General features: G+C 54.5%; 1 protein-coding gene across 1 annotated transcript in view; it reads left to right on the top strand.

The window, feature by feature from the left end:
- COCSUDRAFT_49000 (hypothetical protein) overlaps positions 1-21,905 on the top strand; it is a gene marked incomplete at its 5' end in the record, with an annotated part of 31,066 nt that extends 9,161 nt beyond the window's left edge. The window contains 41 exons of the mRNA XM_005643557.1: positions 126-373; positions 696-840; positions 1,275-1,378; positions 1,710-1,878; positions 2,350-2,502; positions 2,847-2,964; positions 3,311-3,483; positions 3,885-3,981; positions 4,295-4,488; positions 4,950-5,078; positions 5,568-5,697; positions 6,121-6,312; positions 6,797-6,878; positions 7,141-7,301; positions 7,672-7,850; positions 8,112-8,297; positions 8,693-8,815; positions 9,186-9,401; positions 9,781-9,898; positions 10,204-10,418; positions 10,763-10,929; positions 11,353-11,548; positions 11,945-12,080; positions 12,371-12,504; positions 12,792-12,935; positions 13,309-13,485; positions 13,895-13,996; positions 14,216-14,410; positions 14,611-14,826; positions 15,139-15,378; positions 15,643-15,789; positions 16,113-16,336; positions 16,707-16,836; positions 17,148-17,258; positions 17,484-17,665; positions 18,046-18,337; positions 18,643-18,799; positions 19,092-19,405; positions 19,773-19,895; positions 20,321-20,425; positions 20,812-21,905. Of these exons, the coding sequence (XP_005643614.1) occupies positions 126-373; positions 696-840; positions 1,275-1,378; positions 1,710-1,878; positions 2,350-2,502; positions 2,847-2,964; positions 3,311-3,483; positions 3,885-3,981; positions 4,295-4,488; positions 4,950-5,078; positions 5,568-5,697; positions 6,121-6,312; positions 6,797-6,878; positions 7,141-7,301; positions 7,672-7,850; positions 8,112-8,297; positions 8,693-8,815; positions 9,186-9,401; positions 9,781-9,898; positions 10,204-10,418; positions 10,763-10,929; positions 11,353-11,548; positions 11,945-12,080; positions 12,371-12,504; positions 12,792-12,935; positions 13,309-13,485; positions 13,895-13,996; positions 14,216-14,410; positions 14,611-14,826; positions 15,139-15,378; positions 15,643-15,789; positions 16,113-16,336; positions 16,707-16,836; positions 17,148-17,258; positions 17,484-17,665; positions 18,046-18,337; positions 18,643-18,799; positions 19,092-19,405; positions 19,773-19,895; positions 20,321-20,425; positions 20,812-20,955 (6,768 nt within the window). The 3' untranslated portion in view covers positions 20,956-21,905. The remainder of the gene's footprint in view (positions 1-125; positions 374-695; positions 841-1,274; positions 1,379-1,709; positions 1,879-2,349; positions 2,503-2,846; positions 2,965-3,310; positions 3,484-3,884; positions 3,982-4,294; positions 4,489-4,949; positions 5,079-5,567; positions 5,698-6,120; positions 6,313-6,796; positions 6,879-7,140; positions 7,302-7,671; positions 7,851-8,111; positions 8,298-8,692; positions 8,816-9,185; positions 9,402-9,780; positions 9,899-10,203; positions 10,419-10,762; positions 10,930-11,352; positions 11,549-11,944; positions 12,081-12,370; positions 12,505-12,791; positions 12,936-13,308; positions 13,486-13,894; positions 13,997-14,215; positions 14,411-14,610; positions 14,827-15,138; positions 15,379-15,642; positions 15,790-16,112; positions 16,337-16,706; positions 16,837-17,147; positions 17,259-17,483; positions 17,666-18,045; positions 18,338-18,642; positions 18,800-19,091; positions 19,406-19,772; positions 19,896-20,320; positions 20,426-20,811) is intronic.
- Positions 21,906-22,166: the final 261 nt, after the last annotated feature.

Here is a 22,166-nt window from a genome sequence, read left to right as displayed (position 1 = left end):
AGACCGTGTCACTGATTGGGGTCGCAGCAAGCACTCGTGACAAAAGAGAGTGATCTTACAAATCCATTTCATAATACATTCATCTTACATCGTACATACAACCTTACAAATTTTATTCCGCGCAGGCCGAGGCGGCAGCGCCGTCGGCAGAGGCGGTGCCCGGGGCCGAGGAGGGCGCGAAGAAGGAGGAGCCAAAAGAGGAGAACCCCGGTGACAAGGACGAGCTGTGGATGCACAAGTGGGGCTTTGGCCCCATGGAGACAATCCAGAGCGAGGCCTTCTACCGCATGATCGGCCGCACCGGGATCACCTACGGTGACACCTTCCGCATGGTCAAGCGCGTCGCCAGCTCCGACGCTGCCGCCATGATGCGGTGCGCGCCGCACTTCTTTGCCCTGAAAGTGTTGCTCAAAATGTTGCGCTGTGTGAGTCGGCCTCGCCGTCCCTCTATGCCCCTTGCACATAGAGGCTGCCAGTTTATCCCCTTTTTGAAAAGCTCAACCATTACATGACCTATGTCCAAATACTGACCCCTTTCAGCATCCAGCATGTCATCTTGTCACATGTGGTCCAGCCCTTTGGAGCAGCACTGGACAAGGTCACACAGACGTGGGTTTTCCAGGTGCACTGAGGAGACCAAATCAAGCCCAAGAGTCAGGCAACCCCACCCTTAATTTGACTTAAAACTGTTTCAGGTGGGACCAGTGCTGGATCCGGCTGCTGGATGGCATGTTGCAGCTGAGTGTGGCGGGCACAACCGACTACGAGCTGCGCATCCCCACGCGCATCCGCTCCATCCTCATCAACTGCGCAGCCGGCACACCCGACGGCCAGATCTACGTGCGCAACCCTTTTTCCCCTTGCTTTTCCTTTCCCTTCTTTACCTCTAAATCTTAATGAGAATGCCCGGGGCTGCACATGAAGGCGCCCGGCATGCACAACAGCCATATTCTAGTGTGCACCAACCTTAAAGACCTCTTTTTATACCGTCTGATCCAAGGGGTGTGATTACCTGCTGTGCGAAAGGGGATGGAAGGCATGCATTCGAGGCTAGCCCTGCCACAGTGAATTGCATAACTACCTGCAAGGGTTAAAAAACATCAGATTTACAGACTGTATTTGGTGCACCCAAGCATCAGAGTAAGACCTCCTTGCGGCATTGTCTGGCTTGAACACAGCCTTGCTGACAGGATTGCACCATACGCTCAACGATAGTGGGCACGAGGGCCTCATTCAACAGCGCCTTCTTTGAATCTCTTAATGAAATCCTGCAGGTGACCATGGACCGCTTCATGGGCACTGTGACCAACGAGCTGGCGACCATCAGTGGCCTCGAGCTCACTGTGGCACCCCGCAGAGCAGCCCACCTCACCCACAAGTACGCCTGACTCCCTCTTAAACCAATTTCACAACATGTGTCTGTCTGCCTTGCAGCTTCTGGAGGCTCTTGCTCGCTCCCACTGCTCAAGTGCTCTCTGACGCCAAGACTGCTTAGGAGGGTGAATGCATGTGTACATTTTGCCACTCTTTGTGAGGTCTGTGTGCACCAGTATTTGTGTGGTGGGAGGAAGAAGGGTGAGACTCTCACATGTATGCATGCGGTAAATGAGGCGCGCACAAACGTACAAAACACCGACGTGAACCATGTTCAGGCATTCAGTCTCAGTCTGACACATGTGCTAAATGCTTGAGTTCAAAACCTGGCGCAGGACGATTACGGACCACGTGAAGTTTGTGCCGTACGGGCTGAGCGTGAACGATGACGAGGCGCGCATCCAGTACATGTCAGACATGAAGGGGTACTGCAAAGCCGTCCTGCTGCCCTGCTTCGACCTGTACGAGGAAGTCCACGGGAGCCTGCCCAAGCACCTGTCCGAGGTGGGCAGCCCGGGCAGCCCAGTGCTATCCCTACAAACGTGTGAAACGAGTGTATTCTGACCCCTAAAAGGGTGTACACAAAATTGCTCCTGTGGAATTATCCCTCTGATTGTTTGTAACCAGGCAATCTGTGCATGGCCACCCCTGTTACAGCATGCTCAGCATGGCAGCACAAAACAAAGCCCAACGCCGTGCTCGCAAGCCTTCTGACAGGTTTTGCGCATGTGGCATAACGCTGGGTTTACAGCCTTCTTCTTGCTTACAGTATTCTTTCGCCCGCTGCTATGTACCACAGGCGTACACTTGTTCGGGAGAGTCAACATCAAGGGTAGCTTGTGCAAGTGGCATTGCAGTTGCAATGAATTGCGATATACTCTTGGCGAGCTAAAGGTATGTAAGACCACGGCGGGGGTGCGGGCTACCTAGGTGTGAACGGAGCATGCTGAGAAATGTGATTGCACTGCTGTGCAGATCCGGCGTCTGTGCCTGAGCCTGAAGGAGGTCTGCCCGGAGGGCGAGGCCCTGGAGGCGATGCTCAGCAATCCAGACCACGTTCTGTCGCGCATCTCGCGGGACATCTCGCGGCCAGACGTCGCCGTCAAGAGCCTGACTCACCCCATGCAGGTGCTGCAGGGCCCCAGCAACATTCACTTTCCCATGATTTCTTATAACTGTCTTCTATTCTGCAATCACTGTCACACCATTTTCGTGCCGGGAGTCAAGGTGTGCCTGCAGACAAGCTGCATGTGTAGCCCGTCACAAGCTCTGCCCCTTTCCCTCTTTGTAGACTGCGAGAGGGAGGCAAAGATCAACAACATATACAAAACAATCAAGAACCAGGAATTTCACACACTAAAGATGGGCGCTGGCATCACTTGAATTAGAGATCAGAACAGTGACTTGACAGCTCAATTAAACATGTTTCCTTGTTGACTGATGGTGACTAACGGTGAGTCATGTGAATGCAGGCGATTGTGGCGCACCCAGAGCACGACACGGTGTATGTGAAGGACCCGGCCTGCCGCTCCTTCTCCTACGACACCCTCAAGCTCTTCATCGAGATCATCCTGGAGAACATGCCCACCGGTGAGATCATCCCCTGCCGCATACCTGTCAGCACACACTGCAGCACAGGATACTTATCACCATAAAGGGGATCTTCCAGACCTTCCCTAATCCATTTGCGAGCCATTGTCTCTGGGTTCTCTGTGGATATGCACATTGTTGTGTGAAAGCATGCTGAGCCTCGCATGATGGCTTCACTCCCATTCATGCGCGCATGCAAGAAAATTGACCCTCAGGCATTTGGCCAGGGCCACAATGGAGAAATTGGCAACATAAGAGTCCGAACACCGTGGCGGCTGCAGGCACAAGTGTCTGCCACTTAGATCATGGAGAATGGGGTGAGTCATCACATGGCATGTGCATGCAGGCTTCCGCGTGCTGGAGGCAGGAGCAGGAACCGGAGGGTTGACTAAGGATGCACTGCCGCTGTTTGAGACGGACATGCACCACGAGCTGCTGCGCTACACAGCCACAGATATCACCTCGGCCTTCTCTGCCGGCCTGATCGAGTCCGTCAAGAGCCCCAAGCTCATGTTCAAGGTGCGCTTTGCATCCATGCTTGTCATAACAGATGCTTATGGGGTAGCAGATGAACAGGTTGCTCAGGCTCCACTGGATTACGGCCTTGCTGTCATCTCAAGAAGCAAGTGTGCGGGTTGGTCAGTTGGGGCCCTGTTCTTCAAAATGCAGTGCCCATTTATGAAGGAAGGCAAAGCTGATGATATTTGTAATGTCACCATGATACAGCACAGTGCAAAAGCGCCGGGTAGACAAATCCAGGCGATATTGTTTTGTGTGATGTCTAGTTTATTCCTCATACGAGGAGAATTTAGTGTGCTGTCATTGCTGCTGTCATGGGTATGAGGCTGTGCTATGCCTTGTGACTTGCTCGGTCCGGAGTTTCATCATTCCTCTGACGATGGGTTGGAATGCTGTGCCAGAACTGGGACATCAATGAGGAGCTGCCTGCTGAGGTGGAGGGCCCCTTCCACGTGGCAGTGGCCACCAACGTGCTCCACACCGGCAAGAACCTCAAGAGTGAGGCCCTGTCCCTCTTCCACCATACGAACACAACCGTGTGCATGCACGTCTTGGAGATATTCATATATGCTTGCCTTGGTCTCTGCTGATGTCTGGTGCTGCTCTGCACATGGTATGGTAATGCATCAGGCGCCCACATTCTTTGCTGCAGAGCGTTGATTATGACAGTACTGTAGAGCGGCATGCTGCATAGCAATACATTTCTGGACAATCCCTCTCACATGATTCCAGAGTGATGTCCTGCCTAGTGGGGAGCCACATACTGACGAGATTTCGCCCTGCTGACGGCTGTGTCTCTGTGCGCGCTCAGCGGTGCTGACAAATATATACGATGCGCTGCACGACGGGGGCTTCCTGCTCTTCTTCGAGATGACCACGGTGCTGCCGACGCTGCTGTGGGGCCTGGACGCGCAGTGCTGGAACTTTGAGGACGAGCGCGAGTTCGGCCTCTGGGTCAACCGCGAGCGCTGGGAGCGCCTGCTGGAGGAGGTCGGCTTTTCAAAGGTGCGCCCATTTTTGCGCTGTTTCAATCCCTGCCTGCTAACCTAGATTAGGGGTTTTACAATAGACAGTAGGAGGAGGTCGGCCTCCAGCGGGTGCGGCCAAGTTTGCACTGTTTTGAACCTTGCATGCAAGGGTGTTGCAGGACGAGGCTGAGGGTTCGTAGTGTTAAAGGCACTGGACAGCAGTTGATGGACAGGGCTGCTGTAGTAGCGAAGTGATGTGGCAGAAGGTCCCCAGGAACGCCGTTGCATGCTGCTTCCCCTCTGTATGGTGGACCCTTGCATGCTTACGCATCAGGGAGGCTGTGGTGGTTGACATTTGTTTTTTTTGCACTAGATCTCCAGCTAGTTGATCACCCGTTGTGGCTCCCTGGCGATCAATGCTCACAAAAAGGCGGTGCGTTTACATTATGCGTCTGGCCGGGCGGTGCGATGTATGGTAATGACTGGGTTGCTGGGCAGGTGTCGGTGCACACGGATGAGGCCGACTTTGCAGCGCTCTTCCTGTACCGCAAGATCGCCAAGGAGCCCGTGCAGGAGCATCTGCTCATGTCCGGCCCCGAGGTCGGCGCCACAGCCGATGAGATGAAGGTGACCGCCTTGTAACTTCTAATTTGAGTATCACGGTGGTTCATAATAAATTGTCATTTTTAAGGGCTGGGCAGGCAGAAAGCGGGTATGAAATGAAGATAATGGAGACATTATACAGTATAATCATTTACATGCAGAAAATACAGAATTAAATGTGACTTATAAACCAGCCTCGGCAACATAAAGCTCAATAATGAGTATTACAAAATTATCTAAAAACTTTTTATCATTATCATGAACCCTGGGACCACCTATCCACACAGCCAGCTGCTAGCTTTGCGCCTCTCTCTAGCGCTTGTTTGCATGTACAGTCTGTGGCAGTGTGTGCTCTGCTGTCAAGCATCACCTTGCAGGCTCATCGTCCACCATTGTGGTCTCCGATGTTGTCTTTGTGGCAAGACAGCAATGAATTGTCCCTTGGAAAGATTGCGGTGTTTGGTGTGGTTTCTCTGGCAACACAGGGTTGAATTTGGATGCCTGTGTGAACAGGTGTGGCTGACGGACTTCCTGGCCAAGGAGAAGCAGGTGGCTGGAGTGAAGGACGAGCCGAAAGAGGGCGAGGCTTCTGCCGAGGAGGCAGCCGCACCTGCTGTCAGCGCAGAGGCACCCGCACTTGAAGGTAAACACCTCTCTAAGCTCTGCAGCAGGGCTCAGCTGTCGCTTGTCCAGTCAAGACACTCGCCTTATTTGCATGACAAACTTTGTTTTAAGGGCTGTAAGAACTGCAGGGAAAGCCCAGCGTCCTGTAATTGACACAGGGAGAGTTGAGAGGTCAGCTTGTGCATAGGATGCACTCGTTTTCACGGATTTACAACAAGCGGCAATGCGCAGCCAAAAAACAGTCCGGTGACACAGCGCCAACTTAGTTGGCTGTCATTGAAAAATTGCAGTAATGGGTCCCGTCATAATGAGCCTAAAATGTTAATGCATGCGGCGATTCGCGCCGAGGCAGTACGATAAAACAGCACAAAAACTTGGGTGCTCCTGGAACATTCAATAAATGAAGGATACCCTCCGCATTGAACTTATAAAGCTGGTGCAGGCGGTGAGGCGCAGCCAAAGGAAAAGGTGCCGGAGCGGCGGCTGTGGCTGTACGGCAGCGTGGCGGCGTCACCCGGCACGAGCGGCCTCTACCGCACCGCGCGCACCGAGCCGATGGGCGAGCGGCTGCGGCTGCTGTTCAACGGCGATCCCGTCCTCACCCATGCCCGCGGCAACAAGCAGGACCCCGCCGGTGCAATTTCCCGCCCATCATTCCCTGTCTTTTCTTTGTCAATACTTCTGCACACAAAGTCTGTAGCATGGCATGCCAAGATAGGGGTACAAAAGACAAGCCTGGCTCGGTATTGGGAAACCAGCGAAATGCAGGTGTTGCAGAAAAAAGAGCTAGAAGAAAGAGTTTTGATTACCTGCACCCCCACTGGAGGTTTGCATACGAGCACCTGAACCTTGTGGTGCCAGCTTGATGTGCTTGACAGCACCTGGTATCAAAGGCAGCTTGCAAAAGCAGGCACAATTGCATTCTATCCCTTCCTTACAGACGAGTGATGCATCTTGTGGGAGCTGCTGCGGGGTCCCTCATATGTCTAGCCGATGTATATGTGCAGCCATGTTACTGGAGATTTAGAAAGGCTTTCAGGACATCATGTCGAGGTGTGTGATGTGTGAAAGAGGCTGAAAGAAGGGGGGGGATTAATGGTGTGTCTTGTGGCGTGCAGAGGCGGACGCCATGCTGGCCACGGCCATGAAGCTGGACATGTGCCAGAATGTCTTTGTGGACGGCAAGTGGGGCACCTACAAGTGCGGCCCAGCTTGATTCTTTTCCTATCTACATCCCCTTGTTGCCGCACTATTCTTGCCGTTATGCTATGAACAGTCGCTGGGGATTTGTATTTGTACGTCAGAGTCGCTTGAGAAGGCCTCACAGCATTGAGAGCAGGCAGTCACATGCACCCTGGCAATCAAAACTTCAAAAATCTTCATCATGGCCTGGGCACATGCATGCATGACCGGTGGGTTTGCACGGTCTGATCAGGCACTGAGGGGTTCCTTGCCTGAATAGGATGATTAAGGTCTGCTGGGACCCGGAGGAGAAGCTGCCGAGCGAGACCCGTTACGGTGCGCACATGGACATCGGGCAGTACGGAGACCTCAGCACGCTGCGCTGGGTGGAGAACGAGTTTGACCCTGCGCCCAACATGAAGCACTGCGAGGTCACCTATGGTGCGCGCTCCTTTTGGCTGTTTTCATCTTCCCCCCACAGTCTTCCCTGCCTGTGCCATTCCAGGTCACTTGCAGGTGCTTAGCCCTCATTGCATTTAATTCTTTTCCCCCATGGTCTTCCCTGCTCCTGGATGCCATGGAGTCCCCAAAGAAAGGGCTCTTCAGGATGTTGACTGTGCCATTGTTTCAGTGTATACAGTCACAAATGGCACGGCAATGCACCACATTCACAGGAGCCAAGACAGCCTGATGGCCAGCTTGACTCCTTCAAAAGTGGTATAAGATACTGGGCTCCGCATGCATTTTTTACAGAGGATAAATGCCTCGGAGACTGAAGTCCTGAGCATGTTGTGGCTTTGTGGCTGTGCAGGCGCGCTGAACTTCAAGGATGTCATGCTGGCGTACGGCAAGCTGAACCGGGACATGATGAGTAACGGTTACGTCGGCTGCATGCTGGGCTTTGAGTTCTCGGGCATGCTGGAGGGACGCCGCATCATGGGCGTGGCCAAGCAGGCCATCGCCACCCACGTCTTCGCCCGTGACTACCTGGTGACTCACCTCTTACTCACCACACATGCACCCATGCCGTCACCTCTTATTGCTGTCAATGGCATGTCGCACCTCTGGAGATATTTAAAATCAACATGGTCCTATGTGCCTCTGACACTTGTTAGCTCATTGAGGCCTGGTTTTATGATCCGGATGCATTTCTGAGTGGCATGGTGAGGCCGCTTGTGGCTTGAGAAAGAGCCAGAGTATAGGTATGCTTGTAGCACAGGGTGTTGAGGGTGTGAAAATGCATGCGCGCAGGTGTGGGACATCCCCAAGGCGTGGTCGCTGCGCGACGCGGCCACGGTCCCGGTGGCGTACCTGACCGCTTACTACGCGTTAGTCATGCGCGGCGGCCTCGAGAAGGGCCACAAGGTGCTCGTGCACTCCGGCACCGGCGCCGTCGGCCTGGCCGCCATCCGCATCTGCCTGCACCGCGGCTGCGAGGTTCGCCTCTGCAGAACACGCCTGTATTTTAATCTCTTTACCCTTTCGCATTTGCGAGCGGCAGGATCCTCAGTTGCCAGCTTGACCTGCTATGCATGAAGGCAGAAAAGAAAGGCACATGGCTGGCCCAGCATTTTCTTAGAGTGAACTTCGCTGCTTGATTTTCGAAGGGACGTATTTGATTCACAATATGCCTTGGACTTGTTGAAGCAGCATCAGTGACATGCCGCTTGTCAGCGGGAAGACAGAAGGTCTCCGGAGCCCAGCTGATTTTGTCGAGCAATTGCCACAAACCAGAAGGACCCTGGGATATGCTTACTTACGTTTCTGTGCAGTATCTTTTGGATGAAACGAGAGAGGAGCAGGACTGAGCATGCATGTCTGTATGGGAACAGGTGTTTACGACGTGCGGGTCTGACCGTAAGAAGGCGTACCTGCTGAAGACCTTCCCGGGACTGCGAGAGGACCACATCGGCAACTCGCGCTCCACCTCATTCGAGCACATGATCATGCACCAGGTGGGTTTTATACTCAATTTCTTATTTTTGGTGTAAATTTCAAACTGGTCTAGGTCTGTCTGCCCCCTGCTTGCACCAATATTGCAATATTTGCTGCTCTGCTTGCCATTCTTTTCGTTCGCCCTTGTCTTTCAGGGGTGGTAGGACAAGTTTCCTGCATGCGCAAGCATTATTCTTGCAATCCTCCTATGAGATCTTTGACTTGCTAGAATAGGGTGGGGCGCATGCTGAACAGTGGACGCTGATTTAGGGTCCTGCTGCATGCATAGCTCAAGCCAGGGCATGTATGTCTGAAGCTGAGACGATGTATGCCTGTGATCTGCCCCAAATGTTACATTCCTGACACGTAAGCTTCCATGTGCGCGCACAGACGAAGGGAGAGGGCGTGCACATGTGCCTGAACAGCCTGGCGGACGACAAGCTGACGGCCAGCGTGCGCTGCTTGGCGGCCAACGGGCACCTGCTGGAGATCGGCAAGTATGACATCCTCAAGGGAACTGCCCTCTCCATGCGCCCCATGCACGACAACATCACCTTCCACGGCATCAACCTCGACTCCCTTTTCAAGGGCGCCCAGAAGGACGCGGTGCGCGCCTTTTGCTCGGCCCCTTTTATGTTATTATCACATGCCCCACAGTCCCGCCAGTCGGCAAATTGCGCCTGCAGACAAGCTGCAGTCACGGGTTGCCAAAGGCCTACCCCTGGTTGGACTCGCCAGTGCGGCCTCCTGCCCAGTCCGAGCCGTCACTTCTGCCCGTTCCCATTTAGGGATTGAAAATTAGCGTTGAACAGGGCTGTCAGCTCTTCGAAAGATTACAGAGGATCACTGTATTGGTGTGGACTGCAGCGCTCTGAAGAGCCTCACAACAATGCCAATTTTTGGCAAGTGCTGGTGTCCCCCACCGCTTATGTCACGCATGTGTTGAATCCTGGACTGAGCTCGTGCATGGGATCTTTGGCTTCAGGTGTGGGATGCGCACAAGCACCTGTCGAGGGGCATGGAGTCTGGTGAGGTGCAGCCGCTGCCTTGGACTGTCTACTCGCGCGATCACGCCCAAGAGGCCTTCCGCTTCCTGGCCGGAGGTCCGCACTCGCACATTTTTTGTCCCATACCAAAGCATGCCATGCCCTCGATGTCCTTTAGACCACTCGGTTGGGCGTCCAGGCAGGACGCACCTCTGCACATGCTTCCAATTTCTCATCAAGAGGCTTGCTAGAGGCCTAATGGCAGGGCGCTGCATTGGAGGATAAATATTATACGAAAGTTATGTGGGCATAGTGTTGCGCTGATAACAAGCCCATCAGCCTGCATCACAGGCTGTCTGGCGCAGTGTTCAATGAAGGTTCTTGAAGTGTGACAAGCCTCAGAGTGCTGTGCGTGCGCGCAGGCACGCACATGGGCAAGGTGCTGATCCAGGTCGGCGCGAGCGAGGAGGCACGCGCGGCTGCAAAGACGGCCGCCGCCACCGGCGCGCCGGCACCGGCGCTGGTGCTGCCGCGCAGCAACGTGCCCGAGGAGATCCAGCCTGTCGAGGAGAAGGAGGAAGCCGCAGAGGCCAGCAGCTCTGAGGGAGCGGCGGCTGATGCGAAGGCGGCTCCTGAGGTGGGCTTGCCTCCTGCTTACATACTTGCCATCCTGCTGTGCGTGCAATATTCGAATGCCATCAAGACTGGGTCCTGGCAGGGCACCCAGGTGCCTGCTGGGAGCCATGCCTGTCTGGCAAGGCGGGTGCCGGAGACTGCACAAGGAACTCTGAGGAGCAAGGGACACCTTTGCTAAAAAGCCGGCACGTAAAGAAGATATAACGGGGGTTTGAAAGCGGCAAAGGCCAGTCTGCTTCTTCACCCATCTTGATGGAAGGCGCACACGATACAATGACGGTACTCTTCCATACAGCCAAGGGGCCTGAATGACAAGGATAATTTAAAGTCCCCCAACCTGTGCAGGTTGAGGAGGGCACGGAGCCGGCGCCGCGCATGAAGATACTGGAGAAGTTCATCGCGCGCGAGGATCGCACGTACTTGATCACCGGCGGCCTGGGCGGCTTCGGTATGGCCCTCGCCGCTTGGCTGGTCGGCCGCGGCGCCAAGAAGCTCGTCCTGTCTTCCAAGCGGTGAGCGCTGCAATTTTTTGGCTACTCCTGGTGCTCACAATGCTGTCCTTCATGTTGGTAATGGGCAGCTCTGTGGTTGCATTCGCAAGATGCCACCATGGGGGGAACTCTGCAAACACCAATGTCTGTGCACTTCATTCATGTACATAAGCACTCATTCGGGCATGCCAGGCCCCTGCCACTTGTCATGTCTTCATGCAAGAGGGAGCCTCCCGAAGCAGCTCCCAACTATTCCTATCCTCAGTGCAGAACGCTGCTTCTGCACCGGTCTCAGCCTACCTAACACGCTCCTGAGCTGATTTGCTGTTGGGTGGACTGGCTGGCGAAAGGGTACCACAGAACTGCAAGAGAGGACATGGGCAGAAATACCATCCCTGTACCCGAGCATGCGAAGGCTGACCTGTGGTTTTGGCGCGACCGCAGGGGCCTGCGCACGGGGGAGCAGATGAAGACGGTGCAGATGCTGCAGAGCGAGGGGGTCCTGGTGGAGGTCTCCCTTCTGGACTGCGGCGACCGCGACGAGGCCGCGCAGCTTCTGGCCGACTGCGCGCGCATCGCGCCCCTCGCCGGCATCTTCCACCTCGCCATGGTGCTGGAGGACCGCCTCATCATGAACCACGTGGGTCCACCCTCCAACAAATCCCTTGTCATGCGGATTAAGTTATGCTCTGTGGGCACGTTTAATGTCACAATTCATGTTTGGCTTGATTGCATGTGCATCACAGCAAGAAAAGAGCTTCTTTGCCTTGAAAATCTTGGACGATTGGATGGATGGCAGGGCACCTCGGCTTCTCTTGAGTTCATGTTTGAGTTCATATAGGGCTCCCTCGTCTGTGCTTCAAGTTTGCGTGCTTGTGTTGGGCTAGTTGTGGCATGTGTGTTGTGACAAGAAGAGCCAGTGGCGGGCTTGCAGTGCTGCAAGGATAGTGCATGCAGTATTGAACACTGCAGTCGGCACACCGCCGGTGCTCCGGCAAGAATTCACATTCCAGAATTCCAACTGTTTGCTGTACAGGATGGCGAGAGCTGGAACAGGGCAATCAAGCCCAAGGCGCTGGGCGCGTGGAACCTGCATGAGCTGTCGCAGTCAGCTGACTCACTGGAGCAGTTTGTCGTCTTCTCATCCGTCGTGTCCTCCATCGGTCACCAGGGTGCGCCCTGCAAATCACTCCTTCCTTCCTAGAGAATCACAGAATGTCAAGGGGGGTTCCTTAGAGAGAAAATGCTAGACTCCTATAAGTAAAAACACAGAGTCACATTACTGAAGGTCCCCAATCTGCGCATTGCATTATCCGCCCGCACAATTCACATTGGCTGCTTCAGCTGGCTCAGCTACGGACAAAACTCTGGGTTTCTGCAGCCTGCATGATCAACGAATGATTGCATATTGGGAATAGTTGCCCAATGCCTGTACACTGAATTTGTCTGCATGTGCGTGCAGGCCAAGCCAACTACGGGTACGCAAACGCTGCAGTGGACTCGCTGTGCCAGGCGCGCCGTATCGCCGGCCTGCCAGGACTCAGCCTGCAGTGGGGGCCCATCGCCGATGTCGGCTTTGTGGCAGAGATCATGAAGGTATGTTCTGCCGTACTGCTACCTTGACCACGATGCCCGTTGATGCTCCCATATGGAAGATTAAAAAACATTTACCAGTCCACTGGTCTTCGTATCTGCGAGACTCTGACATGCAGCATGTATTGTGCAATGGCCTTTAGGCAGTGCAATGCGCATGCACTGGCACAACGGTGACAATGAAACAGACATACACACGGCAGTTTTGTGCGCAAGTATGCATAAGACCAGACAGGGGTGGGCAATGTTTTCTAAATCGGCGGCTGAGGGAAGCTTCCGCGCGGGTGCAGGGGAAGCTGCAGGGGCGGCTGCTGGAGCACTCCACGCCGCAGCCAATCGACGAGTGCCTGGCCATTCTGGGAGACGCGATCGTGCGCCAGAACTCGCTCAGCCCCGTCATGTCCATCTTTGCCAAGGCCGTCAAGGACGGCGACGTGAGATTTTCCCCTCTCTTTTCGATACTGCTGGACTAAAATCTGGAAGATTGTACATTGCTATTGATGCATCAAGATCAGTCCCTTGACCAGAATTGTATGTCTGACTTCTCCCAAGCCCACCTGGGCAGAGCCTCAATAGCCATCACAGATGCTACTGGTTATTGTTCTCCGCATCCCCGGCTGAAATGCTTGTTTTGCCGGGTTATTCATGTTTCCAATTGTGCCATTAATCAGTCACATTACATTGCTTCCAGCCACTCTGGGCTTTATCGAGTGCCCGGCTTTGAGGGTCCCGAACAAAAGCTGACTATGCTTCGATTGAATCTGCTACTTTGGTACCTCCATGACTGAAAATCATCTGGTTCCCCAGGGTGATGATGACGATGGCAAGGGGTTGGTGGAGATGGTGATGGAGCTGCTGGGCATCGACCCCAACTCCATCGGCGAGGATGACAACCTGGCAGGCATGGGCATCGACTCCATGCAGGTTGTGGAAGTCCGCGCGCGCATCCAGCGCGCCCTCGGCCGCCCCATCCCCCTCGAGGAGGTGCGTTGTCTCCTCTTTGTGCACTGGAAGTGCCAGCTCGAGCTGTTGCACATGCAAGCACATGCAAGCACCTGGCATAGAGGTGTGGAAGACAAGCCTGACTGCGGTATGGGGGCACCAGCAATGAGGCCTCCTTGTATTGGTTGGGATGCACTTGGGATATGCAACCTTTGATAGGGACTTATGCTTGTAGCTGGTAGCTCATCCTTATTAGGAGCTCATAGAGTAGCTAAATGAGTCAGCAAACTTCATTTTTGAGACACACTTTCTCATAACGTCTTGGCACATCACAAGCTCCTACGCAACACAGTTGCTGCTTGCTGTTCCTCACGAGTTTAAGTGCAATATTGAGCATCCTCTGTTGAAGGTGGGTAGTCCTATTGATACTTTGACACATGTGCTGCTGCAGATTGGGTCGCTGACGCTGCGGAAGCTGAGGGATCTGGAAAAGGAGTCAGGCATGACCGGAGGCGCCAAGGACGGCGCCAAGAAGAAGGCCCCTGCAGAGGAGGTGCGCAGCCTTACTCCTGATGCATGCATGCGGGCTTGTTTGCCGAACTGCTTGAAGTCATGCTCAGCAGGGCATCGGGTTCCTGCTTAGCTCCCGGCAAGCTCCAAAACCTGACACAATTTTTCAGGGGTGCTCAAGTCAGGAGCAGCATTGGGCAAAAGAACCTTCCGTTAAGCAAGAGACAATACTGAAAATGCACGCATGCACACACACGAGCAGGTGCCCGATCCAGAGGAGTCGATGGCTGCGGCCTCAACCGGGCCGACAGAGAAGCAGCCTTTGCTGCCGGCCGCCGGCGCGGCCGCGGTCGGGGCGGCGGCTGCCGCATCCGGACAGGCGGCTGCCACGCAGGGGCCGGCACCAGCCGCGCCTGCGCCGTCATCTGGCAGCGCACAAAACGTGCAGCTGCAGCAGGTGATTATATTCACTAATTATATGTATTAACGGCTTTCCAGAGTTTATATGTATTAACGGCTTTCCAGAGTTTAGTAGTCTGTAGTCTTATTCGTCTCCTGTTGGGCTTTAACCTTTCTGTGTTCCAGGCCTGTAAGGTATGGTCTTTGGATGGATATTCTCAGCTGGCTGAAGAGCTTGTTTCTGGGGTTCTGTTGCAGAAGCAGCCAAAGGAGACAGTGATACAAATGCCGGCGGCGCCGCAGCCGCCGAAGCAGAAGCAGGAGGCCAAGGTGGGGCCGACGCAGAGCATCTGGGGGGCGATCTGGTGGTCTCTGGCGACCGGCGCAGGAATGGTGTACCTCGCAACTGTGCTCTGCCTCTGCGCGTGGCCCATTGTGCACTTCATCGTCAAACTCGGCTTCCACGCCAGCCTGGTGCGACACTCCCACATCTGGGCAGCTGCATCCTTCTTTCAATCCTTCAGAGCTCTGTGCGAATGCATGCTTGCTCATATGCACTCGCTTGGGAAATATGCATGCCTCAGGGAGGACAGCATGTTTACTGTGCTCGTGGATAAAAGAAGTCACCCTCAATTCGCTGCCGAATTGAGCGCCGTGGAGTTTGGTAGAGACATAGAGGAATCCTAATGGGAGCTGAATACAAACCTGCAAGAAGTAAGTGGTAGAAAGGATGTGAACTACCCTCTTAGCGCCTGCTTTCAATGTTGCTTACCCGTGTGCGAACAGTGGGCGCTGCTACCGGCGATCCCAGCGGCGTGGCTGTGCTTCGGCGCGCTGCTGATGTCAGCGACGGTGGTGACCAAGCACGCATTCCAGCCGCCGCTGTACGCGCACCGGCCCATTCCCATGTTCGGCTGCGAGTTCTTCCGCTGGTGGCTCGTGCAGCGCATGACTGGCCTCACCACCGTGCTCTTCGCCGACCAGCTGCGTGGCACACCCTTCCTCGTCTGGTGGTTCCGGGCCCTGGTAAGTCCATACCTCTGCTTCCACAGCTTGGCAGTACTCATGTAAAGCCTACTACAAGCCTGGACCTTGGCTTGATGCATGCACCGAATTCCTGACCCTCTGCCAGATCTTTCGCTCCAGTTTTCAATGCTGATCCTTGTGTTTTTGAATGGGGAAGCACTGTTGGAAGTCAACATTGATATGAGGTGCATTTGGCCACCCATTGGCGCACTTTGCAGCCATGAACAAAGCCAGCTGATGGCATGTGCTTGTGGCCTGCCCCAGGGGGCGCGCATCGGGCGCAACGTGTACATCGACAGCCTGGACTTCTCCGACTTTGACCTGATCAACATCGGCGATGACGTGGCCATCAACGAGGGCGCCACTCTGCTGGGCCACTACTTCAAGGACGGCCTGCTGCACTTTGGCGAGGTATAATCGCTGCACCCCTCGCCCCTTCACGGCTCTGCACAGCTCCTCTACGCTTTCGTACATTTCCAGTGAATTCTGACAGTGTGCCGCAAGGGGAATGTGTCATTTAGTGGGGCCAAAAGCACAGCCCCTGGCGAATTATTTCTATGTCTTCCAGCATGCAGTATGTTCGGTGTTTGGAATGTGCGCATGCCCTGGCAATTTAAAAGAATTGCACAAGGGTGAAGCTCAAGGGGTTCTATCTGCATCACTGGTTGTCAGGACATGGTGAATCCACTCTGTCGCACGACATTAGCATGATTTCAAGTTTGAATTTGAAACAGGTGATCGTGGAGGACCGGGTCCGCATAGAGCCGTACGCGGCGGTGCAGCCGGGCAGCCGTCTGGAGGCGGGCGCGCAGCTCAAGGCGCTGCGCAAGAGCCGCTCCAAGCTGGTGGCCGAGAAGAAGGACCCCCTGGCCCTGATGAAGGCCCTCGGCCAGCAGGCCGCCGCCGCCAAAGCGCGCGCAGCCGGCAACGCCATGCTCGCCACCCGCGACCTCTACGCGTGCGCACCCCTTTCCCTCTTGTTGGCCACCCGGGAGATATCATACTATCCCTGCATGCGTGTTTGTGATATTGGAATGTCCTGCGTTTTCCGAAGGCAGCAGCTCATGCTGCGTTGATTGGTGGCATCCCACTCCATCCCAACAATGCAATATATCTAAATAAGACCAGAAGGGAGCTCCCTTCTAGCAACAAAACTCTTTCCGCACCTTCCCTTGTGGGCTTTTCATGGTCTTAGGACAGAGGCTTGCTACTGCAAGACTTGCGGCGGGTACGTAGGGGCACTTTGTCAGGCTACTTATGACCTAAGCTCGCGTGCTCATTCTAAAAATTATAATGACATGCGATGAGTCATTGGCACATGTGCGCAGGCCGCTGGCATGCACCGCGCTGCACCCGTGCGTGGCGTCCCTCCTGCAGCTGGCTGCCCTGTACCTCATGGGCATCGTCATGGTCCTCTGCTCCTACCTCGGCTACACAGTCACCGCCACCATCCTCCAGGTACGATTGTCTCTCCATCCGATCCTCTTTTGTCTAGATCCAGGGTGTAGCTTCTCAAAGAATGCAAAGGGGATCGGGGACTATGAGCTATGGTTATTTCTTTACTCCCTTATTACTCCAGCTCAATGAGGGCATATGCCTGCCCTGCCTTGCGTCAGAAACCTCAGGCCAGAGATTATTTTCGACAGAGCAGCATTCATAATGCAGACCTCTTGCACGTTTGAGCAAGCCCAAGGTGGGCTGATTAGCAGGTGCAAGAGACCATGTTTAGATGGGTCCGTTACTAAGCCATCGCTTGGCTGAAATTGCAGGGTCTGGGTGTGGGCACGGGTCTAACGACGTACACACCAGGCTTTGCAGCTGCGGGCATCATCGCGCTGATGTCACCCCTCTACCTGGCAATCCTCCCTGTCATCTCCCCGGTGAGTCACCCTTCCTCCTGCACTGTAAACTTCCCACAGACCGACAGACAGTGATATGGACATTTTTGGGGGCGCATCTTGAGAATGAGCTTCTCTGAGTCCCATTACGTCGTGTTAATGAGGTTCCTTGTTATTTTTGATCTCATAGCTGCTGAAAACAACCATCAGGATTATACAGGCTAGTGCAGGGATGAGTCGTGAGATCTGGCTGCTGCGCATGCACAGGAGCTGATGGGCGGCGCTGGCGCGGTTTACGAGGCGTTCCTGCGCGCATGCACCAAAACAGGCATCTTCGGATTCCTGGCGGCATTCATTGCCGGGTTCCTTGCGTACGGCCTGGCGCTCGCGGCCGCCACCATCCTGCTCAAGTGGCTCCTCGTGCAGCAGATGCATGCCGGCGTGCACAAGTGCGCTGCCTCTCACTCTTTGCCTTGTCTAAGCAGAGGCCCTGTGCTTTCGCATGGTTACCCATTGGACCAATTTGACTGCTGCGCAACTCTGATGATGACTCACACGGGCTAGGAGGTCCGGATGCTACCTGGTAAATCAGCATGCTTTGTCATCCCTCAATAATGGGGGTAAGTCAGGCTGAACCTATGTTGAACAAGACACCACCAAACCCCGACTCGCTAGAGGCTTCAGACACTTCAGATGGTTGCCACTGCTGCTGCAAGTCCAGCAAGGTGCCTTTGCTGGTCGCTCGGCAGCACGCACACTCGAAAACAAAGGCCATAATATTCCCCATGTGTACCATGTCATGCTGACGCAAGCAATGCGGCCGTCGCAGGCGGCACTCGTGGATCGGCGTGCGCTTCTGGGCGAGCCAGCGGATGGTGGAGAACGCGTTCCGCCGATTCGTCGCGTACGCGCAGGGCACATGGCTGATCTCCGTCTGGCTGCGCTGCCTCGGAGCGCGCATTGGGAACTGGGTTACCTTCCGTTTCTGCAACGTTCAGACCGCACCCGACATGCTCAACATTGGCGACGGCACGCACGTGGGCGACATGGCCAACATGGTCTCCTCGCTCGCCATCGACTCTACTTCGATGCTCGTGGCTCCCATCGACATCGGCAAGCAGGTGCGCGAATGCTGCACTCTTTTGCCTTACTGGTGTGCCAAATACCTTCTTTATTTTGCTGTTGGGGGGAGTGGAATGACCCACCGGGCTGTGGTCCAACTGCCTAGCCGTCATTCTACAGCTGCACAAGACAAATGGGAGCTGCAGAACTGGAAGTACCGGGTAAAGCTTGTTAGGTCTTGTATAGCTTGGCGGCTGCTGCAATCACTATTTGGCTCGATCTTGTTTTTATGTCACAGTGCCAAGCGCAATGAACCGGTGGCTGCCTCGCTGTGCTTGGATTTGAGCGGGGAGATTGTGTGCAGGTGGTGTTTGGGGTCACGGCGGTCATCATGCCGGGCACGATCCTGGGCGACGGCGCGGTGCTCGGGGCCATCGCCGCTGCCGACATCGGGCAGGAGCTGGGCAGCAACGCGCTCTTCATGGGCGTGCCTGCCATCTCCACCTCGCAGCACCAGACCGGTACGTGAAGAAGATTTGGGACAAACCATATCTTTCCTGCATGTCTCCTGCACGAATAGAGGTCTGCTTTGATGGAACCTAGCCCCAGAGCATTCTGCATGTCTGTGTATCACACATTGACGTCTGAATGCTGTGTGTGGAATGGTGAGCACCTTCAAAGGCAGCTCGAGCTCAGTGTTCATTACATGTGGCAAGGCTGAAGAAACACAGCAGATCAGGGCTTTGTCTCTCACAGTAGGTGCGTTGAACTCCAGACGCTGATCAGCCAACTAACTGATGCATGCGCGCGCAGGGCCGATCACCACGCCAAAGGGGGCGTTCCAGCACGCGCTCTACTGGGTGCTCCCGGCCCTGCAGCCGCTGGTGACCCTCCTCGTCTCGGCCCTCGCGCTCTTCACGATCGCACTCACCGGCGTGGCCGCTCTGCGTTTCCTGCCGTACGTGGCTCCTCTGCTGCTTCTTCCAGCGTTGTGGCTGGGGCTGCTTGCCCTGTCGCTGCTGATTTCGGCGCTGCTCAAGTGGGTGCTGCTGGGCCGCGCGCAGCCGGTGGCCTACTCCAAGTACACCTGGGCCTTCCAGAGCAAGGTCATCAACGCCTCCATCACGGTGCGCGCCCCTTTCCCCTCTTTAGCACCCCTGCTGGGGGACTGTAAAGTGAATTGGTGAAAGAATCACCTGCCCAACAGAAGTGGCATCCTTGCGGATTTTTGGTGCCCGGCAGACAGCAACACTGCTCTTGGCGCCAACTGAAACCAGACCATAAGTTTGTGGCAGAGGACGAGACAGCACCCAGCCATATGCAGCCGATGATTCTCCTGCCAATCTCTGCATGCTCTTTGTACGGCTGCGTGCCTCTGGACGTTGTGTTGAGCTGAGATTAGACGCCCTTTGTCAGGGTGACAGAAGGCACCAAACTATGTCTTATCTAATGTAATTGCTGAACTCGATCTGAAGGCAAAACGTGTGACTGCAGGACCGGCTGTTGAATGTGGGCCTGCTGGAGGCAGCGCGCGCGTCATGGTGGCACTCCAGCTTCCTCAAGGGCGCCGGCGTCAAAATTGGCCGCGGCGTCTACTTCGACACCCTCAGCTTCTCGGTGCGCACACCCCTGACATCCTTCCACCCATTTCTCCTTTTTATTTCTGCCCTCTGGTCATGAGTAACCAGATGACGTCCAGATGGGGCACCCTATTACATCATGCATAGCAGGGATGCATAAGAGACAGGCCTGGCTCCTTTATGATAATACTTTTTTATAAGGTTTAAGGGGTGCCCTGCACTTCTCCGAGCAGAGGGAGATCTTTCCTGGAACATGGGTATACATGACTATCAAGTTGTGCATCGAATAATAACAACAACACTTGGGGCCATGACTTGCCACATTGTGTGTCAGGCCAGCAGAGTCATGAGTAGAAGTGGAGATTTCAAATCCATAGAGATGGCAGGAGGACGGCAGACGCATGCTGTGGAGGGATGGAGATAGTGTTTGGGGCTGAGTGTTGCGCGGTCTTGAATGTGCAGGACTTTGACCTGTTGACGGTGGAGCACGGTGTGGCAGTGGACCGCAACGCATGCGTCTTCTGCCACGTGGGCATCTACAAGCACGGCGCCTTTGTCATTGACCAGGTATTTTGTGCACCCAGACTACCTAGTCCCTGTTGCTTGCGCTGTCACCCTTGATAAATCTAAATAAATAAAGAAAAAGAAAAAAGACCGGCGAGCACTGACAATGCGCTGGCTACAGACGAGTGTCCTGTCATGCTTGATGTGCAACTTAGGCTGGGGAAGCACAGAATAGTACGAAGCACCTATACATGCATCACTCTTGTCAGTCTATCAAGTACAACAGGAGCACTTCTTAATGCTTGCTCAACCTATGCAATCCCGGCTTGGAGCCTCATAGCAGTTGATGATCCCCTTACCCCCCATGACCCGGCAATTGTCTGCACTTTGATCCAGTACTCAGAAAACAGGAGGTTTCTGAAGGTGTCTTTGTTTTCTTTTCTTGACAGGCGCGCAGCACGTTTGGCGCCAACTCCGTTGTTGGCGCGCGGGCGGCGACTGTGATGGGATATAACTCGGAGCCGGACTCACAGCTGCCTGTGCTCGAACTCGGGTTCAAGGCGGTCATGCCGACAGGGTTTGACCTGGTCTAGGGCTCACGACCATAACTCCCTGGACCCCAGGGGGCTTCTAGCGACACAGAGCGCGCGTGATGATGTCAGACACCGTGAGTGACTGGACTCGGCAAAGACAGCGCGCTGCCTCCCTGATGCAGGCAACAGACTTGCCAGGGACCTCGCTTTCAGCAGCACTGGTTCTGCAGCACTGTCTTCATGGACGATAAGGCTCTTGGCTTTGGAGGTCAGGACCCTGTTGAGAAATGGGCAGCAAAGGGGCGTACTGCTCTGATGCCAAGTTGAATCCACTGGGGCACACTGACAGCACTACTGTGGCTGCCCAGTCCGACCCCTGACGAGTCCCTTAGCACAGCTGTCTTGATAAGGAACCCGCGGCTGGGACGTCCTTTTCTGATTGACCCAGGGAGCGCAGCAAGTGGGAAGAGAGTGCGGTGTGCCTCAGGGGAGAGCCGAGGACATGCAGGGGACAAGAATTGCACTTGATTTGAACAGACACAAGAGTGGCAAGATTGCAGATGAACAAGAGGGACAAGTAAGGGAATTTGCACTATTGAACATGGGGCTCTGTTGGGAAGTTGTCCTGCCTCTTCAATGGGGGCAGCGCTGTTTTCCCTCGAGGCCCTGGTTGTTAGGAACCGAACTGTTTGGCACATTTGCTGCCTTGTGGATAGGTTAGGTACCACACTGTTGCAGCTGAGTGATTTCATTGAGTTCTTTCCCGCACTTCCACTGACTGGACATTATTGGCTCTGCACTCAGACGCTCGTCATTGCCGGCACACTCTGCCACATGGCATTACTAAGGTTGCTAACCTGGCTGCATCAGGAGGACGTGCGATGGCGCCATACATGTCCTTCTTGTGCTGGGGCTCGTGACCATATCTGTTCGTGAGTGCTAAAGTCTGAATTTGATTTTCTTCTATTCCATTCGGTTGATGCCGCAGATGTAATATTCTGTGACGATTAGAGGCAACAGCTGTGTTTTGCATGCATCGAGCACTGTTTCTTTCATTCTTTATATCACCAAAACAATCTCAACTGCAAAAGTCACACACGTGTACCTTTCAACATTGCATCCTCGAGAGCTTGTGGCATCTGGATAAAGAATGATGGACACATGCATCTCAAGCACAGCCTTGAGACTTGACTTAAATTGTGATATCTTTACCTATCAAGGTCTACAACTTGCAAAGCTGGCATCTTGGTGGGTGAAATCAGGCAGCAGCC

This window comes from Coccomyxa subellipsoidea (genome assembly GCF_000258705.1).
Source record: "Coccomyxa subellipsoidea C-169, whole genome shotgun sequence".
Lineage (NCBI taxonomy): Eukaryota > Viridiplantae > Chlorophyta > Trebouxiophyceae > Coccomyxaceae > Coccomyxa > Coccomyxa subellipsoidea.
This window is presented reverse-complemented; position numbering and strand designations above follow the sequence as displayed.